Source organism: Sebastes umbrosus, chromosome 14, assembly GCF_015220745.1.
Source record: "Sebastes umbrosus isolate fSebUmb1 chromosome 14, fSebUmb1.pri, whole genome shotgun sequence".
NCBI classification, from domain to species: Eukaryota; Metazoa; Chordata; class Actinopteri; order Perciformes; family Sebastidae; genus Sebastes; species Sebastes umbrosus.
In genome coordinates, this window is record NC_051282.1 from 24,018,126 (window position 1) to 24,039,928 (window position 21,803).

At 41.0% G+C, this 21,803-nt stretch overlaps 2 protein-coding genes and 1 long non-coding RNA gene across 3 annotated transcripts; 1 reads left to right on the forward strand and 2 right to left on the reverse strand.

The window, feature by feature from the left end:
• Nucleotides 1-228: 228 nt before the first annotated feature.
• Nucleotides 229-14,051, reverse strand: colgalt1a (collagen beta(1-O)galactosyltransferase 1a). The gene is made up of 12 exons (XM_037792087.1): nt 13,669-14,051; nt 7,823-7,933; nt 6,498-6,615; nt 5,794-5,928; nt 5,496-5,700; nt 4,411-4,530; nt 4,165-4,241; nt 3,926-4,032; nt 3,678-3,810; nt 2,906-3,033; nt 2,611-2,817; nt 229-1,600 (listed from the first exon to the last, which is right to left on the reverse strand). The coding sequence occupies exons 1-12, from the start codon at nt 13,896-13,898 to the stop codon at nt 1,333-1,335; spliced, it is 1,839 nt and encodes a 612-aa protein (XP_037648015.1). The 5' UTR covers nt 13,899-14,051; the 3' UTR covers nt 229-1,332.
• LOC119501621 lies at nt 1,686-21,459 on the forward strand. The gene is made up of 3 exons (XR_005209864.1): nt 1,686-1,817; nt 16,011-16,017; nt 21,450-21,459. It is a non-coding gene; the product is annotated as an uncharacterized LOC119501621 (long non-coding RNA).
• Nucleotides 16,076-20,134, reverse strand: pgls (6-phosphogluconolactonase). The gene is made up of 7 exons (XM_037792090.1): nt 19,908-20,134; nt 19,460-19,734; nt 19,271-19,378; nt 19,052-19,153; nt 17,124-17,264; nt 16,509-16,704; nt 16,076-16,458 (listed from the first exon to the last, which is right to left on the reverse strand). Exons 1-6 carry the CDS (start codon nt 19,927-19,929, stop codon nt 16,558-16,560), a joined length of 795 nt encoding a protein of 264 aa, XP_037648018.1. The 5' UTR covers nt 19,930-20,134; the 3' UTR covers nt 16,076-16,458; nt 16,509-16,557.
• Nucleotides 21,460-21,803: the final 344 nt, after the last annotated feature.

The following is a 21,803-nucleotide window of genomic DNA, read 5'->3' on the forward strand; positions in this document are numbered from 1 at the left end:
ATTCCTGCCAAATTAAATTATTATTCAGTTTCACTGGGGAATACTCACAGTACAGAAGCTAAAGACTTTGTTTCACTGGGACTTTAATTGAAGTGGCTCCTTGTGTCTTTGGTCTGCTCACACTATCTTGTAACTGGCTACAGGCTTCCACTGTCAAGTTAAAGTTGCACAAACAACATTAACAGAGAAAATGACAACATGCAATATCACAGGAACCACAAATTCAACTTTCTTTTTTAAAAATAAAACATTTTATTTATTGTTGGCACAATGCACCACTAACATTTTTGTGCAAGATCCATGGAGTGAACGGCTCCCATTGATAACAACTTCCTGGGAGAATAAGTGGAGTCATGTGACACAGAATAAATAATCTGTAAAATGTAAGATGATACAAACTTTATGTTGTTTATGTTCTCTTTTGCAGAGACTTTTTTATGAAGTCTTGCTCACAACAAAAGGTTCAAATTCATATGTAGCTGAAAATGATTCAGCATGTTTGGATGTGGTTGGGTGGGTTAGTTTTGAGGGAACTTAGAGGGCATTTATAACCGCGTTACTCCCAAACCACCATGTTTTGAGGCGTGTACGGTGGTTTGTGTCGTCTATCACCATGTCAACAGCGGGTTGGCGGCATTAGCCTGGGTGCAATCCCAAAGTGGCGACCAGGGAGACGGGCATAATGAACTGCATTGGTATATAAACTCTACAGTAGTAGAAGTAGTGTAACTCTATGATTCTGAGTTGTGTGTTTTGTTGCTTTGGTAAAGCTCTAATGCAAGCATCTTACGTGTTAGCTAATGATTATTAAAAACAATATGAAGTTTAAAAAGACAAAATACTAAAAGCAAAAGACATGCAGATGTTTCTCCTCTTGGACTAATGAATTTACAATGATTAACGTTTGATTTAAGACGTGAATGTCTACGAAAGTCTTGATTTTGTATTTGTAGTCTTGAGAAATTAAAAAAAAAGCATTTCACAGTGTAATCTCAAATTATGACAACATTTAACTGCCCGGTGACTGAAATGTAACAGTCCAACTGCATTCTTTGCTGATATATAGGTTCATTTCTGTATGACAGACAGAAGCTGGGTACTGCAAATGCCACTCCGAATGGCAAGTCTAGTGCCTTTATAAAGTAAAAACTACAACGTGACAGAAAACAGCACCTGATCCCTTTTTAACTCGTCACATCTGGATAAATTAAATCGGCCTACAAACTCCGATGTCACATCCCTGCTGTGATGCAAAAAATCTAACGTATCAAAGATGAAACATGATTAAAAAACTAAAAGGTGGTTTGTAACATTTTCATTCGGTTCCTCCTCTCATAGCTCGTCCCGTGCCGTACTGTCCAAAGGCGACTGGAGCACGTCTGAGTTCTTGGCCTCGGAGCTGATCTCGGCCTGCTCGCCAGTTTTTCCTGAGCGCGCTCTGTCCCAGTCTGTACGGACCTTCTCATTGTCCCACACTGTGGAGGTCTCCGTGTCGCTGATGTAGCCTTTGTCGCCCGTGTAATGAGTTGGATACACGAGAAGAGGCTCGGCTGAAAACGCCTTCAGGTCCCTGGTTTCAAACTCTTTCATGTAATCAGACCTGCGGAGGAGAAGGTGATGTCAAAATAAACTCCAGAGCAGAAGTAGATGTTAAGTGTGTGTACCAAAGACTTTATATAAAGATGGACGACATGACAGCTCTCCAAAAGTGAAGCCAAAACAACTCGATCGCCCCCTGGTGGCTGGCTGCAGTATCGGTCATAAAGCCTGCCCCCTCCATGTCAGCGGATGGGACATGGGTCAAACAAAAAAGTCAAGTACACCAAAAATAAGTTTTCCCAAAGATGGCTTCTGTTATTTTAGTTAGTTCTTATAACGCTTTATGTTCAAGTGTTTATTTTTCTGATAAATTTGGTTTTAATTAGTTATTTGATGCCATAAAAAGGGGGTGAGACGTCATGATTGACAGCTGCTCTTAGTGAAGTAGTCGCGGAGTCGGAGGCTCGGGAATTGTACGAGAGAGGAGATGTGACTTTAACTTTCCATAACAGTCACAAGTCTGTGTAATAGAACACGTGTTAATTTGATCATAAATGTAGTCATATAGATATTATGGTTAGTTGTTTGTGTCTTTCTAAGTACAACGATAACAGATTATGTGACTATTTTGGTCATGAGTTTCATACACTTTCTGTAATAAAAGCAAAAAGCCTATCAGATGGGGGACACATGCAACAAAATCTTATCAAATGGGGGTCCATGGTCTAATTTGTGTCAGTTCAGGGGTCCTTAACGTGAAAAAGTTTGGGAACCACTGTTCTAAACAACAGCTACCTTGGTGCTAATGTAGCAGCTAGGTGGCTCAGGCTAACAAGCTCCGGCTGTGCTCAAATTGTGATTGGCTCAGGCGTGTGGGCAGGACCTCGATATCGTGGCTCCAGCCCCCTGATCACTACTGCACAGACTCTGGCTCCAAATGACGTCAAAATGTCAATATGGCAGCTCCCGTTTCCGGGATATTTTGGCTTCACTTCTGTACAGTGGGAGGAAGTGGAGACGTGTCGTCCATCTATATATAGTGTGTACTTGTACTGGGTAGGGTGCACTTACACAGGGTGTTTATTGTACATGATGGGAAGAAACTCGTCCACTGGCAAAATCCTCTTAAGTGGTTCTGCTTTCAAAAGCTTCTCTGCACCTTGTAGTGATATCATATAGCCTAGAGTCCAATACGAATAGTCCGCCTCCACTATGTTGTGTATATTAGGAACCGCTTTCTCCGGGTGATCCACCTGCATTCTCTTCCGACCGATATAACTGGAAGAAAAGAAATAGAAAGGAGGAGTGAGAAGCAATTTGCAAACTTCAAGACAATCAAGGAATTGTGAAGGAAGCACAAACTCACATGAGATCCCAGTCCAGTCCTTCCTCCTCCACCTCCCTCATCAAGTTCTTCAAGCGCCGTTTGAAGAAGATCTCGAAGCGCAGGTCGTCCTCGATCACCAGGGAGGTTTCCAGGCGTCGCTCCACAATCTAAGGCCCAGACACAGATTTATCAGTCACCTCACCCACAAATATATTTTAACACCCCTAATTTCTTTAACGCATTAACAAAACTTGCCATTTTTAGGTCGTAGCAGGCTCAGTTTTGAAAAGTGAGAGTAAATTTTGACGGAAAAAAAAACTGTCATGGCCATTTTCAAAGGTGTCCCTTGACCTCTGACCTCAAGATATGTGAATGAAAATGGGTTCTATGGGTACCCACGAGTCTCCCCTTTACACACATGCCCACTTTATGATAATCACATGCAGTTTGTGGCAATTCATAGTCAAGTCAGCACACTGACACACTGACAGCTGTTGTTGCCTGTTGGGCTGCAGTTTGCCATGTTATGATTTGAGCATATTTCTTTATGCTAAATGCAGTACCTGTGAGGGTTTATTGACAATATTTGTGTTGTTAATTGATTTCCAATAATAAATATATACAGACATTTGCATAAAGCAGCATATTTGTCCACGCCCATGTTGATAAGAGTATTAAATACTTGACAAATCTCCCTTTAAGGCACATTTTTTTTAGATTATTCACAATTAACTATGGATAATTGTGCGATTAATTACTTATTTTGATCGATTGACAGCCCTAGCTCAAATGCTTGGCTTCTGGGGTTCACCTCTTTCCAGATGTTGTAGTGGGAAAGGAAGCATCCCAGCTCTCCCTTCGTCAGTGGGCGACCATGATAGGGGTCGTTGTATCCAGGGAGCATGTGGATGCCCATTGACTGAATGTCACTCATATTCGTCGCTCTGAAATAGAGAGAGAAGAAGAACTGTGACAAAATGGTATCGATAAAGAGCGGACAGGACATGTTTGATTACTGAGTACTAAATCAATGTAATCATTAAAACAGAGTGAACTTACTTTCCATCTACAGCTGCGATGACCTTACAAGTAATCTCCTGCTCCTGTAGCGCCATCAGCATCCGCTCTCGGCGGTCAGTCCGCCTCTGTAGGTTTATCATGAACACCTGCACACGGGCAAACAGAGGAGCCAGTCAGTGTAAGTACAGATTTCTAACAGCAGCGGGAAGGCATTCAGCACAGATAGTGGAAAGAGGGCCATTTTTGCAGACTCCATCTTCACATCACTCGATACTCACCTCATCAAAGCCCAGTTTGTCGGGTTGTTTTTTAGGAACACGTACGTATTTGGAAGGCATCACTGGGGGATTTCGCACTACACAGTGAGAGGGAAGATGGATGCAGAAATGGTATAAATGATATAAAGAAACCCATGCTGATAGTTATCATTCGATAAAAGAAGCAGGAAGTAGACTTCAAGCTCATGGAAAAAAGCGGAGTTTGATGCAAAAGTAAAGCCTTCAGTCTGAATGCAAGCTACTCACCGTTAACCTCCAGCACGGTGTGCAAGAAGCTGTCAGCTTCGTCTTGCAAAGTATTGTGGGATCGCAGTGGCACAGGGAAGTAGCCATAGGTCTCTTTGTTACATACAAACATTTGAACATCTGTAGAGAGCAGAGGATGCAAATGTTTTCTCAATATAAAGTAACATCATTTAGGTTGAAAAGGTTAAAGGGATAGTTTGGGTGTTTTGAAGTGGGGTTGTATGAGGTACTTATCCATAGTCAGTGTATTAGCTACAGTAGATGACGGTCGGCACGCCCCCAGTTTGGAGAAACAGAAAAAAGTCAGCAGCAAAATGTATTTTAGACACCTAAAAGAATCAATATCAGTTTAAGTGTACGCTATATTTAGATTATTTTCAAAGCTTTGCCTTGCCGTCAGACAACCCTGTCCGACGGGGAACTGAAGCCTTTGTATCCAGCTATGCTCTTATCTACGCAACCATACTCTATTGAAAAAAACTGTAATTTTACTCGTGACTTTGGTGAATCCGAACTAACCAAAGTCACACAATCTGCGCATTCCAGTACCCATAATACCATACTATCTAGTGTGCCAGAAAAAGATTTACTACGTCCCAATACATAATATGTCAAATGCAGTATGCCAAAAATACCCGGGTGTCCTACTACATCCGGTCGCATTTTGCAGTATGAAAGCCAGCATGCTTTTCTGGCTATTCTGACCCACAACATCCTCTGCGCAGTTTTTTTCCAATGGAGTCTGGTTGCTTTGGCAAGAGCATAGATAACGGCTCCAGTTCCCTGTCGGAAACAGACTGTATAACTGTCTCACAGCAAGGTAAACTGGCAAAAATATTCTAAATATAGTGTACACTTAAACTCATATCTTTCTTTTAGGTGGCTAAAATATGTTTTGCTGGCGGCCCCGTCCACAGCAGTACATTACTTTGCTTCCATGCAGTCACTCCTGTCTGCTTCTCCAAACTGGGGGCGTGCCGACCGTCATCTACTGTAGGTAATACACTGACTGTGAATAAGCACCTCATACAACCCCACTTCAAAAAACACCTGAACTATCCCCTATAAAGACAAACTATAATTACCTGCCATCCGAGCAGAGTACGCAAACACAATGATGTCATCGAAAGCCCAGCTGTATTCTGTGTGTGGCGGGTGAAAGGCCAGCTGCCGGGACGCCTCTTTCCTGAGGTCTATCAGGAAGGTGGAGTGCACCATGGGGACTGCGAAACAGCCCTTGCGCACCTGCTTTCTTATAGGTAAGTAGGCAGGAGTGCGCTTATAGTAGCCCTGAAGAAGCAGAGAGGATTTAAGAGCATTTATTAAATCGAACAAACCCTTTTGAAAACACTTGACATACACAAGCTTCATCAACACGGATACCTGGGAGGTCATTCCACACCAGAAGTTTGAATAGGCTGCACGGGAGTCGAGCATTGGAGCAATGATGGTCTTGTTCTCGTTCATGAGCTTCCAGAGCACATCGGGGTTGGTGAGGAGGTTATCACAGTCCGCCAACTGCACAAGGAGAAGGAGATACATTGTAAAATATGTTTGTGGATAGTCAAAGAAGTGCGGTGTACATCTTCAAAAGAAATACAGCGGAGGTCATGAGGGTTAAATGGAGCACTAAAACTGAGCTGGTAAACAAACCCAGACTATTCATTTCATTTCTGTTTTCAAGAAAAGCATTTCCATAAATGTGTAGCACAAAATTATTGCAATTCTGGATGAAAATTATACCCCACCGGAGCTCGACAATGTGGGCTGGGCTGGGGATATACAAATAGAAATGTGCTGCATTTTAAAATATGGTTGATGTTGAGTCAAGCTCGTAAGCTTCCAGATGAACCAGACCAGATAAACTTTAACCATAAGAGCCAGAAAAATATAACTGGGTTAACTTTCAACACTCTCCCCCGGTGCTTAAATTACCACTGTGGACTCGACTCTGTACTTATCCTCCTGCTGCTATATTGAACAGTAAGGATCTGGCTAGAAGCATCGTCTCACTGTTTAAAATGGAAAATGTTTCAGTGCTATTGTGTTTTATTTTGTGCCTGTAAAGAGTAGTTTAGCAGACCTACCATATAGTAGTCCGCCCACATCTCACGAGCTGACTCCAGCGCCACTTGCCGAAGCTTCATGACATGCTCATAGCGGAGGTCTGTCCACTGCTTCGGACCGTCTTCATCCCGGTAAAGTCTAAAAGAGACATTTGGATACCAATCAGAATGATTTTATCCACTCTGAGATAACTTTGAGAGAATATAATAAACAGTTATTTTTATAAAACAGTCACTATAGACACTTTTACAGCTGGTACAATCATCAAAATATGAGAGCATGTTTGCAACGGAAGAGACGTTTTGCCTCAGCCATCCAGACAAGTTCAAGTTTAAACATTTAATTAAAACTAGGGCTGTCAGTGTTAATGCAATATGCCGCGTTAACGCAATAATTTCTCGTTAGTGTAACATTACACGCTAGGTTTCTCCACCAAATACGTGTATATATCTGTTTTTTTTCACTGAATATTGGGCCACTTCTTCTACCCACTCACTAATAGTACACAGATCTGGAAAGTCAATTTGTTTCGGTTGCATTCCCAATCTTTGGTTGGTGGTGGTTAATGTACTTGCATAGTTTGATAAGCTGTTGTACTACGCCGTACTTCCGTTGCCAAAAAGCATGCGCACACTCACATCATCGTTTGCAAACTGTAAAAGCTTCTATATCCTGACAGTAGTGCATGAGACATAATCTGTAAAAAAAAGTCATGTTCTTCTGTGTCCTCCTAGTGCTCCTAATGGCATTTGCATGATTCACTGCTCACAAAACTCGCAAACTCTGATCAAACGGTCAAACTAGGCAGCGATGATCAAATATGAATCAATATTCTGTTACTGTAATGCCTATTTCTCTCCTCAATTGTTTTCAGAAACATCTTGTAGTGTACTGTTTAGCAGTAAAATGAGAAAGTTTGTTACCCGGCAGCAATGTTGAGATCAGGTGAGGAAATACCAAACAACGCCCACCAGCCGAAGCACACTTTCTCATTTTACAGCTAAACAGTACACTACACGATGTTAAGGGAAAACATTTGAGGTGAGAAATAGGCATTACAGTAACAGAATATTGATTCATATTCTATCAGCGCTGCCTAGTTTGAACGTTTGATCATAGTTCACAAGTTTGACGAGCAGTGATTGACAGCTGCTGTAGAGACTCCTCGGCTCTGATTGGTTGTTTTCTTTCTTCGGGCATTAGGAGCACTACGAGGAGGCAGAGGAACAGGATTTTTTCATAGTGACCGTTTTATAAAAATATTTTTTATCATATTTGCTCAAAGTTACCGACTGCAGCTTTAAGCAACACAAAATATCACCAGAAACTCTAGTAAGTAACCAACTTGGGCTCCTCTTGCGGCCTCCACTCCACATAGTGGTAGAGACTCTGCATCTTGACGAGCCAGTCCCGCAGAATGACCGTGGTGTTGTCCTTGTTATGATCCGTCGCCACCCTGTCAATAAACAACAGATGTGAATGATTAGAAACATTAGAACATCAGAGGGGTTGAACATTATCAGTAACTGAACTGAGACCAGTAACACTGGTTGAATGTAGCACTGGTGCCAGACCGGATCCAAGCTGAGACAAGAGTTGAAAGCCAACACCACGACTCAAATAACAAAAGCCCAGTGTTCACTTTTTATAAGCTCATTGCCTGCAGTTGTGGGAACTGACACGAGTGTTAATGATACAAACATCACAAAAACAAAAACAGGGCATATCACACTTTAAAAAGTACTCAGATGTTTTACTTAAGTAAAAGTAGCAATACCACTGTGTAGAAATACTCTGCTACAAGTAAAATTCCTGAATTCAAAATTTCTTAAAGTATTAAGATAAAAAAATATAATTAAAGTACCAAAAATAAAAGTTTAAAAAACATGCAGAATGGCCTATTTCAGAATATTATATTATTGAATTATAATTATTTGTGCAGTCAAATGTACTTTAATTTTGCAGTTGGTAAAGGTGGAGCTTATTTTTTATTATATACACTGTTGAGTTGCTTGTGAATTTCACTAAGGGATCAATACAGTCCTATCTTTATCCAAGTTAATACATCATACTTTATTTGATGATTATATTTTGTACTATTTATCTGAATCTGCAAAGAAACTAAGGTTATAAAATTAATATAGTGGAGTAAAAAGTACAGTGTTTGCCTCCGATATGTAGTGGAGTAGAAGTATAAAGTAGCAGAAATTGGAAATACTCAAGCAAAGTACAAGTGTCTTAAAATTGTACTTAAGTACATGTACTTAGTTACTTTCCACCACTGACTCTACTATATAAAATAAACAGCATTAGAGAAGTGAAACTTTTGTCTGCAATAGCTAAAAAACATCAGGAAATGATTTGAACTGGCTGAAGTCGTGTGTGAGACAAATTGCATGTTTGATCTAATTCTGGAAAGGAATGAAATCACATGTGCTCGCAAATTATTAATTTCCTTTGGTGGAAATGTTCTCTGGTCGTGCCTAAAGCACAAATGTGAACACATTTTCAAATATCTGTCAACCGTTTGGCTGAAAAGAGAGATTTTCATATCATACTATATCTAGTCTTTGGGCACATGATGGGATGACTGTTTTTGCAATAAACTCCATTATATTTTAGGAGAAATCAGTCATCCCATGTACCCAAAGACTAGATATAGTATGATAAGAAAATGGTTGTATCTCAGAAAGTAATTTTACAATACATTTTGAGGTAAATATTGGGGTGATTTGGCAGTAATTCCAAAGAAATTTCAAATAGGTTACTTGCTAATCATCACCTAATTACCATGAAATTTACAGACCTTTAAAATTAAGTGTTACCGTGATTTTTCATGTGATCTAAAAATGTCCAAGTTGTACTGTTAGATACTTGCCCAAAATATGTCCGTACCACATATCAAGACTTTTGACCGATCAGAACAACTATGGTATTTTTCCTCATCATACTAAATATAGCCTTTGGGTGAGTCATTACATCCGCCTGAATCTCTTGAACAAGAGAGTGAGATATGGTGCCACAAAACATCCACAACCTTCCTTCCTTTCTTTATCCATGATGTAGTGTACAGTAACATCTGCACGACAGCTGAGTTGCTCAGCGGGACGACAGCCAAGCCGACAGATTTCACACGGACCCGTGAGAACACAGCAGTTCCTCGCTAAACAATCTCATCCCTCACTCCTGCTGTCCAGCCGTCCAAATCCTCAAACTCACTCTTCCGCCTCATGTTTGAGCTCAAATAAATGTTTGTTAAAAGCATAGTTTTAACTCTGCTCTAAAACATACATCTACAAAGTGGTGTTTCACTTACATCTGGTCTATTGTTGCTCTTTTAGAGCAGAAATGCCGGGCTAATTGCAGACACCAGAGATTTAAATGTCACTTTGGATTCGTTGGCGTTCGTACAAGCAGCTGCAGAAAAGCTTCAACATAAAAAGCATACAGTGTGTAGGTGTTTATAACATCTCACAGCTGTTTGTATTTTACAGATGTTCTCCATGCACATTAAGCTACATGTCAAAACAAAACTGTCCTGACTTCCCCCATATTTACAGAGAGTTTTACGACAAACAACTCCATTCATATAAAAGCCTCTACATAAAGAGGGGTGGGAGGTAAAGTTCAGGCTGGTGAGTGAGGAGCATACCTCTCCGAGCCCTCCGGGCTGTCATGCTCAGATCTCTGAGGGTATAAATACGGGTGGGCTGTTGGAGCATGTTGTTATTATGTGAGCAGCACCTCCCTTTCACTTCCCTCAGCTTTGCCCGAGCACAGTCGACAGATGTTTAAATGCTCCATAACATCCATTTGCACACCCACAAGATAATTGCCTTTAGTTTGTCACAAATGTCAGACAGGGTGCAACTGCGCTGGAAAATTGGTCGACAGAAATGATAAAGAATGGATATGAATTTACACAAAATGTCCTTAAGAGGGCTAAAACATAATGCGGTTAAGTTAGTGATTAGTTACTTTTTTAGAGCTGCAACGAGTAATCGATCAACTATTAAATTAATCACCAACTATTTATATAATCGATTATTTGGTTTAAGTAATTTTTGAAGAAAAAAAAGTAATAATTCTCTGATTCCAGCTTCTTAAATGTGAATATTTTCTGGTTTCTTTACTCATCTATGACAGTAAACTCAATATCTTTGAGTTGTGGACAAAACAAGACATTTGAGGACGTCATCTTGGGTTTTGGGAAACACTGATTGACATTTTTCACCATTTTCTTACATTTTATTGACCAAATATTTAATCCAGCGATTGTCAAATTGGGGTCCTTAGCAATCTGTCAGGGGGTCCGCAAAATAATTTATTATTATATTAATTATAAAATTGTGCTGTATCATCAGCATATTGTGTCCATTACTTCCACCCACGTTAGCTTTGGGCCAATAGAAGTGCTGATATGACTGTGACACACAGCAATAATATTCTTATTTTTTAAGTTGAATCACTAACTGAACGTCAGCTTTTAACCGGCAGATTGTTCAAACATTTATTAGGACTATTCCTTCTGCAACATTTAAATTTTTTGAAAAGTATAAATGCTGTCAAGTTGAGTTCAAAAAAAATAAAATTACCCTCTCTTTACGAGTATATAAGTGGAATTAACATGATTTAAATTGTAATGTGTTTCTGTTTATCACTATGAAACAGGTCTGAAGTATTTAGGTTGAAAAGTTTTTTAGTTCCAATGACATAAGTGTACAAATAGTAGTAAGCATATGCTTTAATCGGTGTTATGATTATGAGGGGGTCCTTGGGAAATGTTCTCCTCTGTTAGGGGTCCCTGGTCTCAAAAAGTTTGAGAATCCTGATTTAAACAATGAGATTTTTTCAATAATACTTCACTTACTACTGGACAGAGTAGCAGCAAAATGTCACAAAGAAATATGATCGCAGAGCACAAAAACGTAGCGCACAATGGCTGAAAGAACACCGTGACCAAGAGCCAAGATCTACAAAAGAAAGCGCTCCTCAACTGTGTGTGTGTGTGGGCTCGACCTATCTGGCACGGAGAGGAAGTTGTGCTGCTCTGGCTCTATCTGATTGGTGACGCCTGGAAGCTGCTTGACATCCTCCTGGATCCACCTCCTCACATATGTTCACATTACATGTATTATTTTTGGTCATATGGATTGTCTATGTTGTATTTTCATGTTGTTACTCTGCACACACGACATCTATTGCATGTCTATCTATCCTGGAAGGGGGCAAAGCCTATGGAAAGGAGGCTGGGTCATGCGTCATCAACGCGTCATATCTTTGGGGGTATAACACATGTGCAGTAAAATCTGGCCTGCACTCGCCGAAATTGAGCCAATCGCAACGCACGACCGCAGCTTCAGTTACACTGCGCATGTGTTATACCCCATACCCCAAGACCACAAGATCCATGTCTGCCCGTCACGGAGCCTCCTTTCCATAGGCCTTGGAAGGGGGATCCCTCCTCTGTTGCTCTTCCTGAGGTTTCTTCCATTTTTCTCCTTTTTAAAAGGTTTTTTTTTTGGTTAAGTTTTTCCTTATCCGATGAGGGGGTCGTACAGTAAAGGACAGAGGTTGTCATATCCTGTACAGATTGTAAAACCCAACCGAGGCAAATTTGTGATTTGTTTAGCTCTTTTTTTACTGTGTTAGCTGATGCTTCTTGTTTTTTGCACTATCCCCTTTGCTGCTGTACACTGCAAATGTCCCCACTGCGGGACTAATAAGGGAATATCTTATCTCATCTTATCTTATTTTGGGCTATACAAATAAAATTGACTTGAGTTGCCTACCTGTAGGCTGTGTGATATTATATAAAATAAAGTTATTTAGTTCCATTTCTAAAAGCGTACTAGGAATATTACTAGTACGCCTTTTAGGCAGCGGACTAAATAACTTTTTTGTGGTAACGTTAAAGCATATATATATATAAAGTAGGGGGGGGGGCACACAAAGAGTAGCCGAGGGGGCCCTTAACCACCTTAATCCGCCAGTGTCTATCCATCCAAAGATGGGATCCCTGGAGCTATAAAGCTTTACAAGCTGGAGATCTGTGTGGGCTATAAAATAAAATGTATCTGACATGCTGATGGTTGTCAATCACACATCTGGCTGACATCAGGAGGTGATGTGTGCTGCAGGAAGTGAAGAGTACAGGTATGCTTAAAGGTGTGTGCATGTATTAAAAGACAGTTTTTAGACACAACAATAAGTCACTGTAAGGGATTTGTTTAGCTCTTTTTTTTACTGTGTTAGCTGATGCATCTTGTTTTTTGCACTATCCCCTTTGCTGCTGTACACTGCAAATTTCCCGACTGCAGAACTAATAAAGGAATATCTTATCTTATCTTATCTTATTATGGGCTATACAAATAAAATTGGCTTGAGTTGACTACCTGTGGGCTGTGTGATATTATATCAAATAAAGTTATTTAGTTCCATGTCTAAAAGCGTACTAAGAATATTACTAGTACGCCTTTAGACATGGGACTAAATACCTTTTTTGTGGTAACGTTAAAGAATATATATAAGGGGGGGCTACACAAAGAGAAGCCTAGGGGGCCCTATAACCACCTTAATCCGCCAGTGTCTATTCATCCAAAGAAGGGATCCCTGGAGCTAAAGCTTTACAAGATGGAGATCAGTGTGTGGGCTATATATAAAAATGTATCTGACATGATGATGATGGGAGTCAATCACAATCACACATCTGGCTGTCAGGAGGTGATGTGGTCTGCAGGAAATGAAGAGTTCAGGTATGCCTAAAGGTATGTGCATGTATTAATAGACAGTTTAATAGAGACAACGATAAGCCAGGGTAAGGGATCTGTGTTAGCTCCCCTCGTGGCCAGATCAGTCCTGTCCCCTCCCCTCCACGTATACAGATCAATGCACACAGTGTCCAGATGTGCTCACCTCTGGAAAGGCTGCTATAACATAATAATGTTCATGCATGGTCTGAAGTTAGATATTTTACTGCTTGTTGAGATGTGTTGGCTTGTTGAACTTGGCTTTACCATTATAGTACCAGAGTGGATCCACCCCATTTGGACCCAGAACTCCCACAACTCATGCATTGGTTTCTTATGCAAATACTTTCAAGGGAAAGTACGACCCCTATCTTGCAACATGGAGGGTAACTTTACTTTTAGCTGGCTGACTAGCTTGTGAGGAATCACTGTATCAACTTACCATAAAGCCATCCGGTCCTTGGGGTAGTTGAGGCGCTCAATAGTACCGAGGAAATAAGGCAGAGAGTGCTCGGAGTTCCTGCAGATGAGAGCGAGGAAGAGCCGCGGAGCGAGCAGAGGAGACTCGGGGCTCCAGCGCTCCTCTGCGAAATACCCCCGAACAGGAGGGCTGCAGCCGGCCAGCAGCAGGGCGAGCAGGGCGGCGGGGAGGAGGCAGCAGAGCCCGGCCATTGCGGCAATAAATTAAAGAAATATGTGTATATGTATAAAGAAATATCTAGCTGATGAGACCCTGCTATAGAAAAGTTGTCTCTTGACTTTGCGCGGTCATGACAGACAGACAAGCAGAATCTGTGCTGCAGCTCCTGATGTGACAACACTGCAAAGTTGAGCTTTTAAAGGGGTGGGATCTATCATCTTAAAGGGGATGGACTAGTGAACACCAAAAAGGAAATAAATGTTTAATTAACATTTTATTTTTCTAAATTTCCTGATGAATAAAAAGTGTTATAGATGGTTGTTAGATGCACCAAAGTTCCAAATTAATGCAGATTTTGATTGGATGTTTATAAAAGGGTGTGAAGGCAACTCAGCTTTTTACAGTGTATTGATATACAGTATTAAAGGAACAGTGTGTATCATGTTGGGGATCTATCAGCAAAAATGGGAACAGTGTGTACCATGTTGGGGATCTATTAGCAAAAATGGAATATAATATCCAATGTTTTCTTTAGTGTATAATCACTTGAAACAAGTAGTGTGTTCCAATCCGCGTACTTACACTTACTATTTTGAGTTCTGTTGGATTTATTATGTACAAAAGTGCTTACAATGATCTACAATAACCTGACTGTTGGATTTGTTATGAATAGAGTGATTGTGAGGAAAGGGAGGAGAGGCAGGTGCTGTTCTTCTTTTGCAAGGTCAAAGGGAGGAAGGAGCCAGAAGGAGATAACAGAGAAGACATGCAGCAGAAACATCACGTGCCATAAGCTCATGAATATTAATATTGTGTAAACCATGAATAGGCTGGATCAGGGATAGCTCGGGGTTCAGACTTCGCGAACTGACCCATGCACTGTATGTTGTCAGGGACACGTAGGTTGGATCCAGATATCTGTAAATTCTTTTATTTTTACTTATGCAACATTGATTGTTCGGAATAAATTGAATCATTATGCTTTAACTCATCTGTTTGGAAATTCTCTTTGTCACACAAGATTAACCAACACGTAACTGGGCCTTGACCTCTTGGAGGTAGAAGGCCAGTTCCTTCAGTGCATAAGTGCGTTCACACTGTGAAGGATTTCAAAATGCAGTGCACTCGAAGTACCCGGGTGTTGTACTCAAAACGGTCAAATTGTTGAGTGTGGAACGCTTGACATTTTTCACACTCAATGGTCGGCATCTTGGCTACGTACTGGAAGGGGCGGGACCACGACCGCTATTCAAACATGTGAAAACGGTGGCATCTGATGCAGGAGCTTTTGCAGTGCTGAACAACGTACCTTATAGGTGTAAGTTATGACGTTTCACTTCTACTCATTTGATTTCATTTTCTGTGTATTCTGGATCAACAAAGCAGGCAGATATTTTGGCGGGTAGTGGACGGGTAAAACCTGAAGGAGGCAGCAGTGCAACACAAAGGATGCCAGCTGCCGTAAAACCCCGAAGAAGATGAATATATATATATATTTTGGCGGGTAGCGAGCCGCGGTCAAATGTTGCGATCGTCATTTCCGGTAAGTGCGCCGCAGAGTATTCGATTTTAGACGATCCTACCCCGTTGAAATTCATGCACTACTCAAGTAGGTACAGAGTGCACACAGTGCACTAGATTGAACTGTACTTCAGGAAGTACGTGGATTGGAACACACTATAAGAATCGTTGTGTTTTCATTAGCTTATGCCGGGAACACACTACACGAGAATCAAGCCGATTTCGGGCCAGATTCCTCCCTCCCGACAATCGTCAGCAAAGCCCCGATTTTTTGATGGTTCAAAAGATGATCTTTCCAGATATTCCTGTGGTGTGAGGTATGTTAAGAGTGTTTTTTTTTACATACTTCTCTGGTTTCTGGCTTTGAGAGAGAGTAGCTCATCTTCACAAATACTGATTGACCTTTACCAGGCCATGGAAACATGGCATTCATAATTTAGGTTGGTGTTCCCCTTTAATATTGTCAGATTCATGTACTGTTTTGTGTTTTATAAATATCCAATTTACTAAACTTCACAGTCAAGAAAATCGAAATTTAAAGATCTCCTCCAGGCATATTTTAAGACAGAGTGTTACGTCCACTCGGTGGAACAATAACTGAACAACAACCAAAGATTAGACAGAGTCAAAGTGAAGTGCAAAATTAAGGTGTTTATTAAAGAAAACTAAAGGTTGACAAATGTGGTGAAGGGCCTGTCTGGCCCTGCAGGCACGTAACACAGAGAAATAATGATTCAAAATTCATATAATTACATCTATTCATTCTCCGTGTATGAAAAATCCAGAGTATATATGATGGACAGTGTCTCCCACTTCACTGAAAAGTCTATTCTCAGTGTATGTGCTGCATGTTTCAATTTTCGTCATCACATTTGTGAACGTTGCACAATTTGGTCCATGATATGCTTCTAGTGTCCAACTTTGCACATACTGAACATTATTCTGTACAGTGAAGGTCAGAAGTAACAATAAGCAAAACACTTTTTTGAGTAGAGGGGGACTTTAAATCTTACTAAAATAAAAATAAAACTCTGACACACACACATTCATCTCCATATCCTATCTCACCATCTCACCTACGTAAACCAATGACGCCTTCATGTGAAAGCGGGAACTATTTTTTTTCACACCAGTGTTGACGTCCTGCCTTCATTTGGCAGATGGAAAGCTCTAGAGTTTGGCCCCTGAACTCAGCCGCTCTACCTGGATAGTTAAGGAGGCAGCTGCGGGGTCATCAACAAGCCAGAACAGCTCGCCGTTAGTTGGGACGACGCGGGCTGCTGGAAATGCTGGATCCTCTCTTCCCTCCAGTACTTCCTGCAAGAAAATAGTCACAGTGTTACGATTCAACAGCATCGTTACATAACTCAAGTGGGTCGTACAGCTGCTGATTCATAGATTATTGTATTGTTTTAGTCATCGGTAACGGAATAGAGGCAGAAATTTGTGCTCAAGCTCATGTTCCTTTCACTTATGATGTTTATCTTCAGTCCTGACAGGGTTTTCTACGGTCAACTGTAATTGCTGAGTCATGTAATTGGACCTGCAGAGCCAGTGTGAATTTCAGAGATGCAGTGCATGGTTTTTGCATTCATCTTCTTTTCCCTCCGTCTCATATTCAATGGGTTTTGTGTCTAAACATGCCCGAGCCTGGACTGATTTACTGTGCCATGGAAACAGGAGGGTTTTAAGATCATGAATGTGAAATGTGTTCAGTGAAAGACTGTAAATATTACCTTCAAAACGGGTGCTTTGCTTCCTCCTGTTGACACAAAAGCCACACAGCGTGCAGAGTTCACCACCGGATAGGTCATAGTTACACGCTGAGGCGGTGGTTTTGGAGAGTCGCTGATGGGGGCCACAATCTTCTCGGTTTCCTGAATATGGGGTACACCAAAACCCAATCATCTATCATGTGTGATGTATACAGTCGCCAATGTGAGAACCACAACACCAAGACTATACTGTGGCTGTCAAATATGATATAACATGAGGAAGAATGCAGCACAGACATGCAACAAGCAATGGCAGTGCAGACCACAAAAAAAATAAAACCTATCAATGATCCATACATAGTCAGGGGAGTGTCTTGAAAAATGCAGGCAAAATACTTCTTCTAAACTAGCAAATCAGGGACCACATCAAAGAGTAAACCCCGAAATGCCTCCAGACCTTACTCAGCAGGGCTGACAGAATAAAATAAAATAATGTGTTTGCATAAAGAAATCCATATTTCTATGACTGAAGGGTATGATTTACAGAAACATTTGCAGAATGCCCAGAACCCGGCAATTTAATGACCAGTTGCAAATTTATAGACATTCCTAAAATAGAGTCACACTGTCAAACATGGTTTAAAGGCTAACTGCTGTGTTTTTCAAAGTGGACCCAATTTCTCCATATTTTTGTGTCTCACTGACTAATAGGGACAACAATTTCTGAAATTGGTCCAGTATTGAGAGAGAATGCTGTAGACGGCAGCTGCTCACAGGCTGCAAAATGGTTCTATCAGGGCGAGATGGCAAGTCATTTATGTGCTTGTTTCTGCCGTGACAGGCTCTGATTGTTATTTTAAGTGTCTGACATTATGGAAAGAGTCTCGCTCAAGGAGAAGTCTCGTTCGGAAATCTGGCGAGGTGATGTGTTGCTGGTAGACAACGGTGGAAACGTGGAATACATCCATGGTGGAAACATGAGTGCCAGCCGGGCAGAGTTTGTTGTGTTGGAGGTACAGAAAGCGCAGCTAAGTGTAATCGAAAAGATCTTCAATATCATGGCTGAATATTTAGATGATTTCCACAATGTGGATGAGGTCTTTGAATTTGACGAATGCCTGTATTTATTTGAGCCAGAGTATACGGATATTCAGATTTCACAAGACTTCTCCTTGAGTGAGACTTGGACACAAAAACAGGCTGGATCAAGCGAAAGGTAAGAAAAACATATTTTTCTTTAGGGTCCTTTCCATAATGTTGTCAGACACCATCGGATCCTGTCAGTGGCAAAAACAAGCACTTTTAGTGGATATAACGTCACATTTGTGATGGAATAATTGATACACAAGTTATCTTTGGAAGGAAGAGGTCCGGAGCTGATGATGTCTTACAAAAGAAGGTTTATTGAAGCTTGATCAAGGAGAATTGACAGGTCTCCACAATAGATGCTCTCTGCGTGAAGGCCTCACAACTCTGTCCTTCCTCCCCGGTGCTCAGTGTCTTACCCCTTATCATGTTTTGACTTACTCCGTTCCTCTGGCATCTCTGACCCTGGTTGCCCTAGCGACTGGCTCTACGGTCTCCACTACAGGCACAGCTGTACAGATAACAGTTGCTCCTCTAGACAGGATTCCAACCCAAGAATGTCAACAGAGGGACACTCTGACAAACACTCTGACCTTTCTACCAATAAGAGAGGAATTGATGGAAAATTCCATCACAACATTGACGCGGCTCACATGCACTCGCAGCTCGTTTTTTTTTAATGAAATATGAAAAATGTATTCCAAACAACACTATGATCCGTCATTGGTTCAATCAACTATATCCTCTAAGTCTGAGATGTGTATGGTACAGAATCAGAGAAGGGGTGTCTTTGACAGATATACAGGCAGACAATACTAATTCTGCCTGCATGTCTGTCAGTTTCACAAAAGTTCGGCCCTCACCTCCAGGAGAGGATGGTCTGGGAAGAGGGAGCAGGTGTGTCCATCAGGCCCCATACCCAGCAGTAACAGGTCAAACACTGGGACGCCGTCGTCTGGGAACGTCTGTGTGTTTGAACGTAGCAAAACAATAGTGTAAACATCCTGCATAATATTTAAATGTAAAAGAACATTTCATGCGTGTCTTTAGAGTTGGTCACAGATCTGTAAAGATGTCTGCACCTCCTTCAGCTTGCGGGTATAATCCTCAGCACACTCGCTGACTGGCAGAGAGGAGTCGATGGTTAAGATCCCACTGTCCGGGATGTTGACCTTGGAAAACAACTGAGTCTGGAAAAGAAACAAAGGGTTACATTTGAATACCATACATTAATGTAACCGGGACACACACACCTGATAGATAACAGATACCTTGTACAGCCCATAGGTGCTCTCAGGGTCATCGAAGGAAACCAGTCGCTCGTCACAGAAACCAACCACCCACTTGCTGCAGTCCAGCCCTGACCGGGCGGGCAGCTCTTTGCCGAGCATGGACACAAGGCTTCCTCCAGAGAGACCCAGGGTAAACCTGCCACGAGAGGCGATGGCCTTCTCAGCTCGAGAGGTCACCAGCTGGGCCAGCACCGGGCCGAGCTCCGCTGAGGAGGGGAATACCACGACTCTTCTGCCAGCCATTAGAGAAATGTCTGAAAAAGAGGAGTTAGTACAGAAAGAGAACAAACAGGTTTTGAGCAACACTGTATAAGGAAGTAAATTACAACACCGTTTTGCAAGTCTTGCATGGTGTGTCTGTAAGAACAGGCCCTTTTCACTGCAAATTTCCCCACTGTGGGACTAATAAAGGAGTATCTTATCTTACAGCTGCCATTTTGACATGTCATAGCAGGGCAAACACAGGTGTAATTGATCAAATTAATTATGGTCCCATTCTATTTAGTGTGTCACAGCTATTCCAGTGAGCCAGCATGCACAATACCAGGGTCCTGACCCACCTAAATGGAACTGTGCCATAATTAATATTATTATTTACACCTGTGTTTACCCTGCAATGACATGTCACAATGGCTGCTGTGAAAAGGGCAAATTCTGCACATAAACTGTTTATATATTAAAGCCTTACTTTTTAAAATATTTTAAAAATATTCAAAATTAAAAATTGCAAAACTTGATTCTACTACTATTACTACTACTGAGACTGTGCAATAAAAGTGGAGCTAAAATAAACAAACCCAGCTCATTCTGCAGGATATTGCATTAACTAGTATCTTAAATATGCAGGAGAAGAAGCGACGCTCGTTTCTTAAACAAACTTGACATTTAAACTCTTAAGTTACAGTCCGAAATAAAGAAGTGTCCTTACTTTATGGGGAATATCAACAGCAGATTGTCATGAGGAGGATTTTCAGTCGGCAAACGTAATTCGACGCACTACTTCCTGAAACGAATTCCTCACCAGCCAATCACAGTCTCTGATTTAGACCGCGCTGCATTCTGGTCAGTGGAGTCTTCGACTACGTAGCTACAATGACATAAAAAGAAAGTTTATCGACTTAATAAGTTTAAAAACAGGGCATTAACAAAACAATTCAGAATATTTGGGGATAATTTCACACAACATTGATAGATACTGATCAATAAAGCTGTTGTGTCACCATTACAGGTCGATATTGTAGTTTTACAGTCTCTGAGTTAGACCGCGTTGCATTCTGGTCAATGAAGTCTTCGACTACATTGCTATTTATTTATTTAAAAAGGATCCCCATTAGCTGATACCAATGGCACCAGCTAGTCTTCCTGGGGTCCGAAATGAAGTACATTAAATGTATCACATACATACTATATACAACATCATAGTTGTGTTACATTAATAACATTCAAATTATCCAAACATATATAAATGTCACATTCATACACAATCTTCCACAACCATTTAGCCTTAAGGCCCCATCATCAGGGAAAAGGAAAGAAAAGAAACACCATACATGACCAACACTGGACTATCGATCAGCTGCTTCAGTAATGTATTCTTAGATGGTATTTGAATGAGGATTTGTTAGAGGATTGACGGATTTAAAGAGGGCAGCTATTCCAATGATTGATGGCACGATAAATGACCGTCTTTTTTAAGGCATTAGATTTTGTGTGAGATAACATGATTTGGCCATCACCTTCTGTTCAAGTGAAATGACTGTGAACGTCTCTGCATTTGGTAATTTGACGGTATAACAACTCGGGTTTAGTAGAATAAATGCTGTTACTAAAGAATGTCGCTGTGCTTAAGGCGAGTCTTTTCTCTACATAACCATGACAGTTTATGATGCATGCTGTCTGTGTTCGTTCTCATGGGGCAGTGTAAGACTAGTCTTGCAGTTCTGTTTTGGGCAATTTGTAGTTTCCGCAGTACACTTTTCGGTGCAGAAGGCCATACAGGTGACCAATAGTCCAGGTGGCTTAAACTTAAAGTTTAACTTGTCCCAGAATGTGTGCTGGAACATACGGAAGGTATTTTCTTGCCATGGAGATGCCATTTCCCATTTTCCTGACAATTGTGTCAATTTGCTCTACCCATGACAATTGATTGTCTATAGTCCCAGTAATGTGACCTTATCCACCTGTTGTATAAGTTCACTGTCCAAGTAGAGATTCAGTGTGGGCATAGATGACAGCTTATGACTAGATCCCAGAATAATAGATTTGGTTTTTGAGATATTTAGTACCAACTTATTTTGTTTTTTATCCAATCAAAGACCAAGTG

What these genes read in the sequence shown, in the direction of transcription:
- colgalt1a (XM_037792087.1), bottom strand. Translation starts at nt 13,898, where the DNA reads ATGGCCGGGCTCTGCTGCCTCCTCCCCGCCGCCCTGCTCGCCCTGCTG. An exon ending in AAGGACCGGATGGCTTTATG is followed by an intron (nt 7,934 to 13,668) that starts GTAAGTTGATAC and finishes GTTTATTGACAG; the next exon opens with GGTGGCGACGGATCATAACA. An exon ending in CACCGTGCTGGAGGTTAACG is followed by an intron (nt 4,242 to 4,410) that starts GTGAGTAGCTTG and finishes CTCACTGTGTAG; the next exon opens with TGCGAAATCCCCCAGTGATG.
- pgls (XM_037792090.1), bottom strand. Translation starts at nt 19,929, where the DNA reads ATGACATGTCAAAATGGCAGCT. An exon ending in GACATGTCAAAATGGCAGCT is followed by an intron (nt 19,735 to 19,907) that starts GTAAGATAAGAT and finishes CCTCTTTTTCAG; the next exon opens with ACATTTCTCTAATGGCTGGC. An exon ending in GCAAAGCACCCGTTTTGAAG is followed by an intron (nt 16,705 to 17,123) that starts GTAATATTTACA and finishes ATTTTCTTGCAG; the next exon opens with GAAGTACTGGAGGGAAGAGA.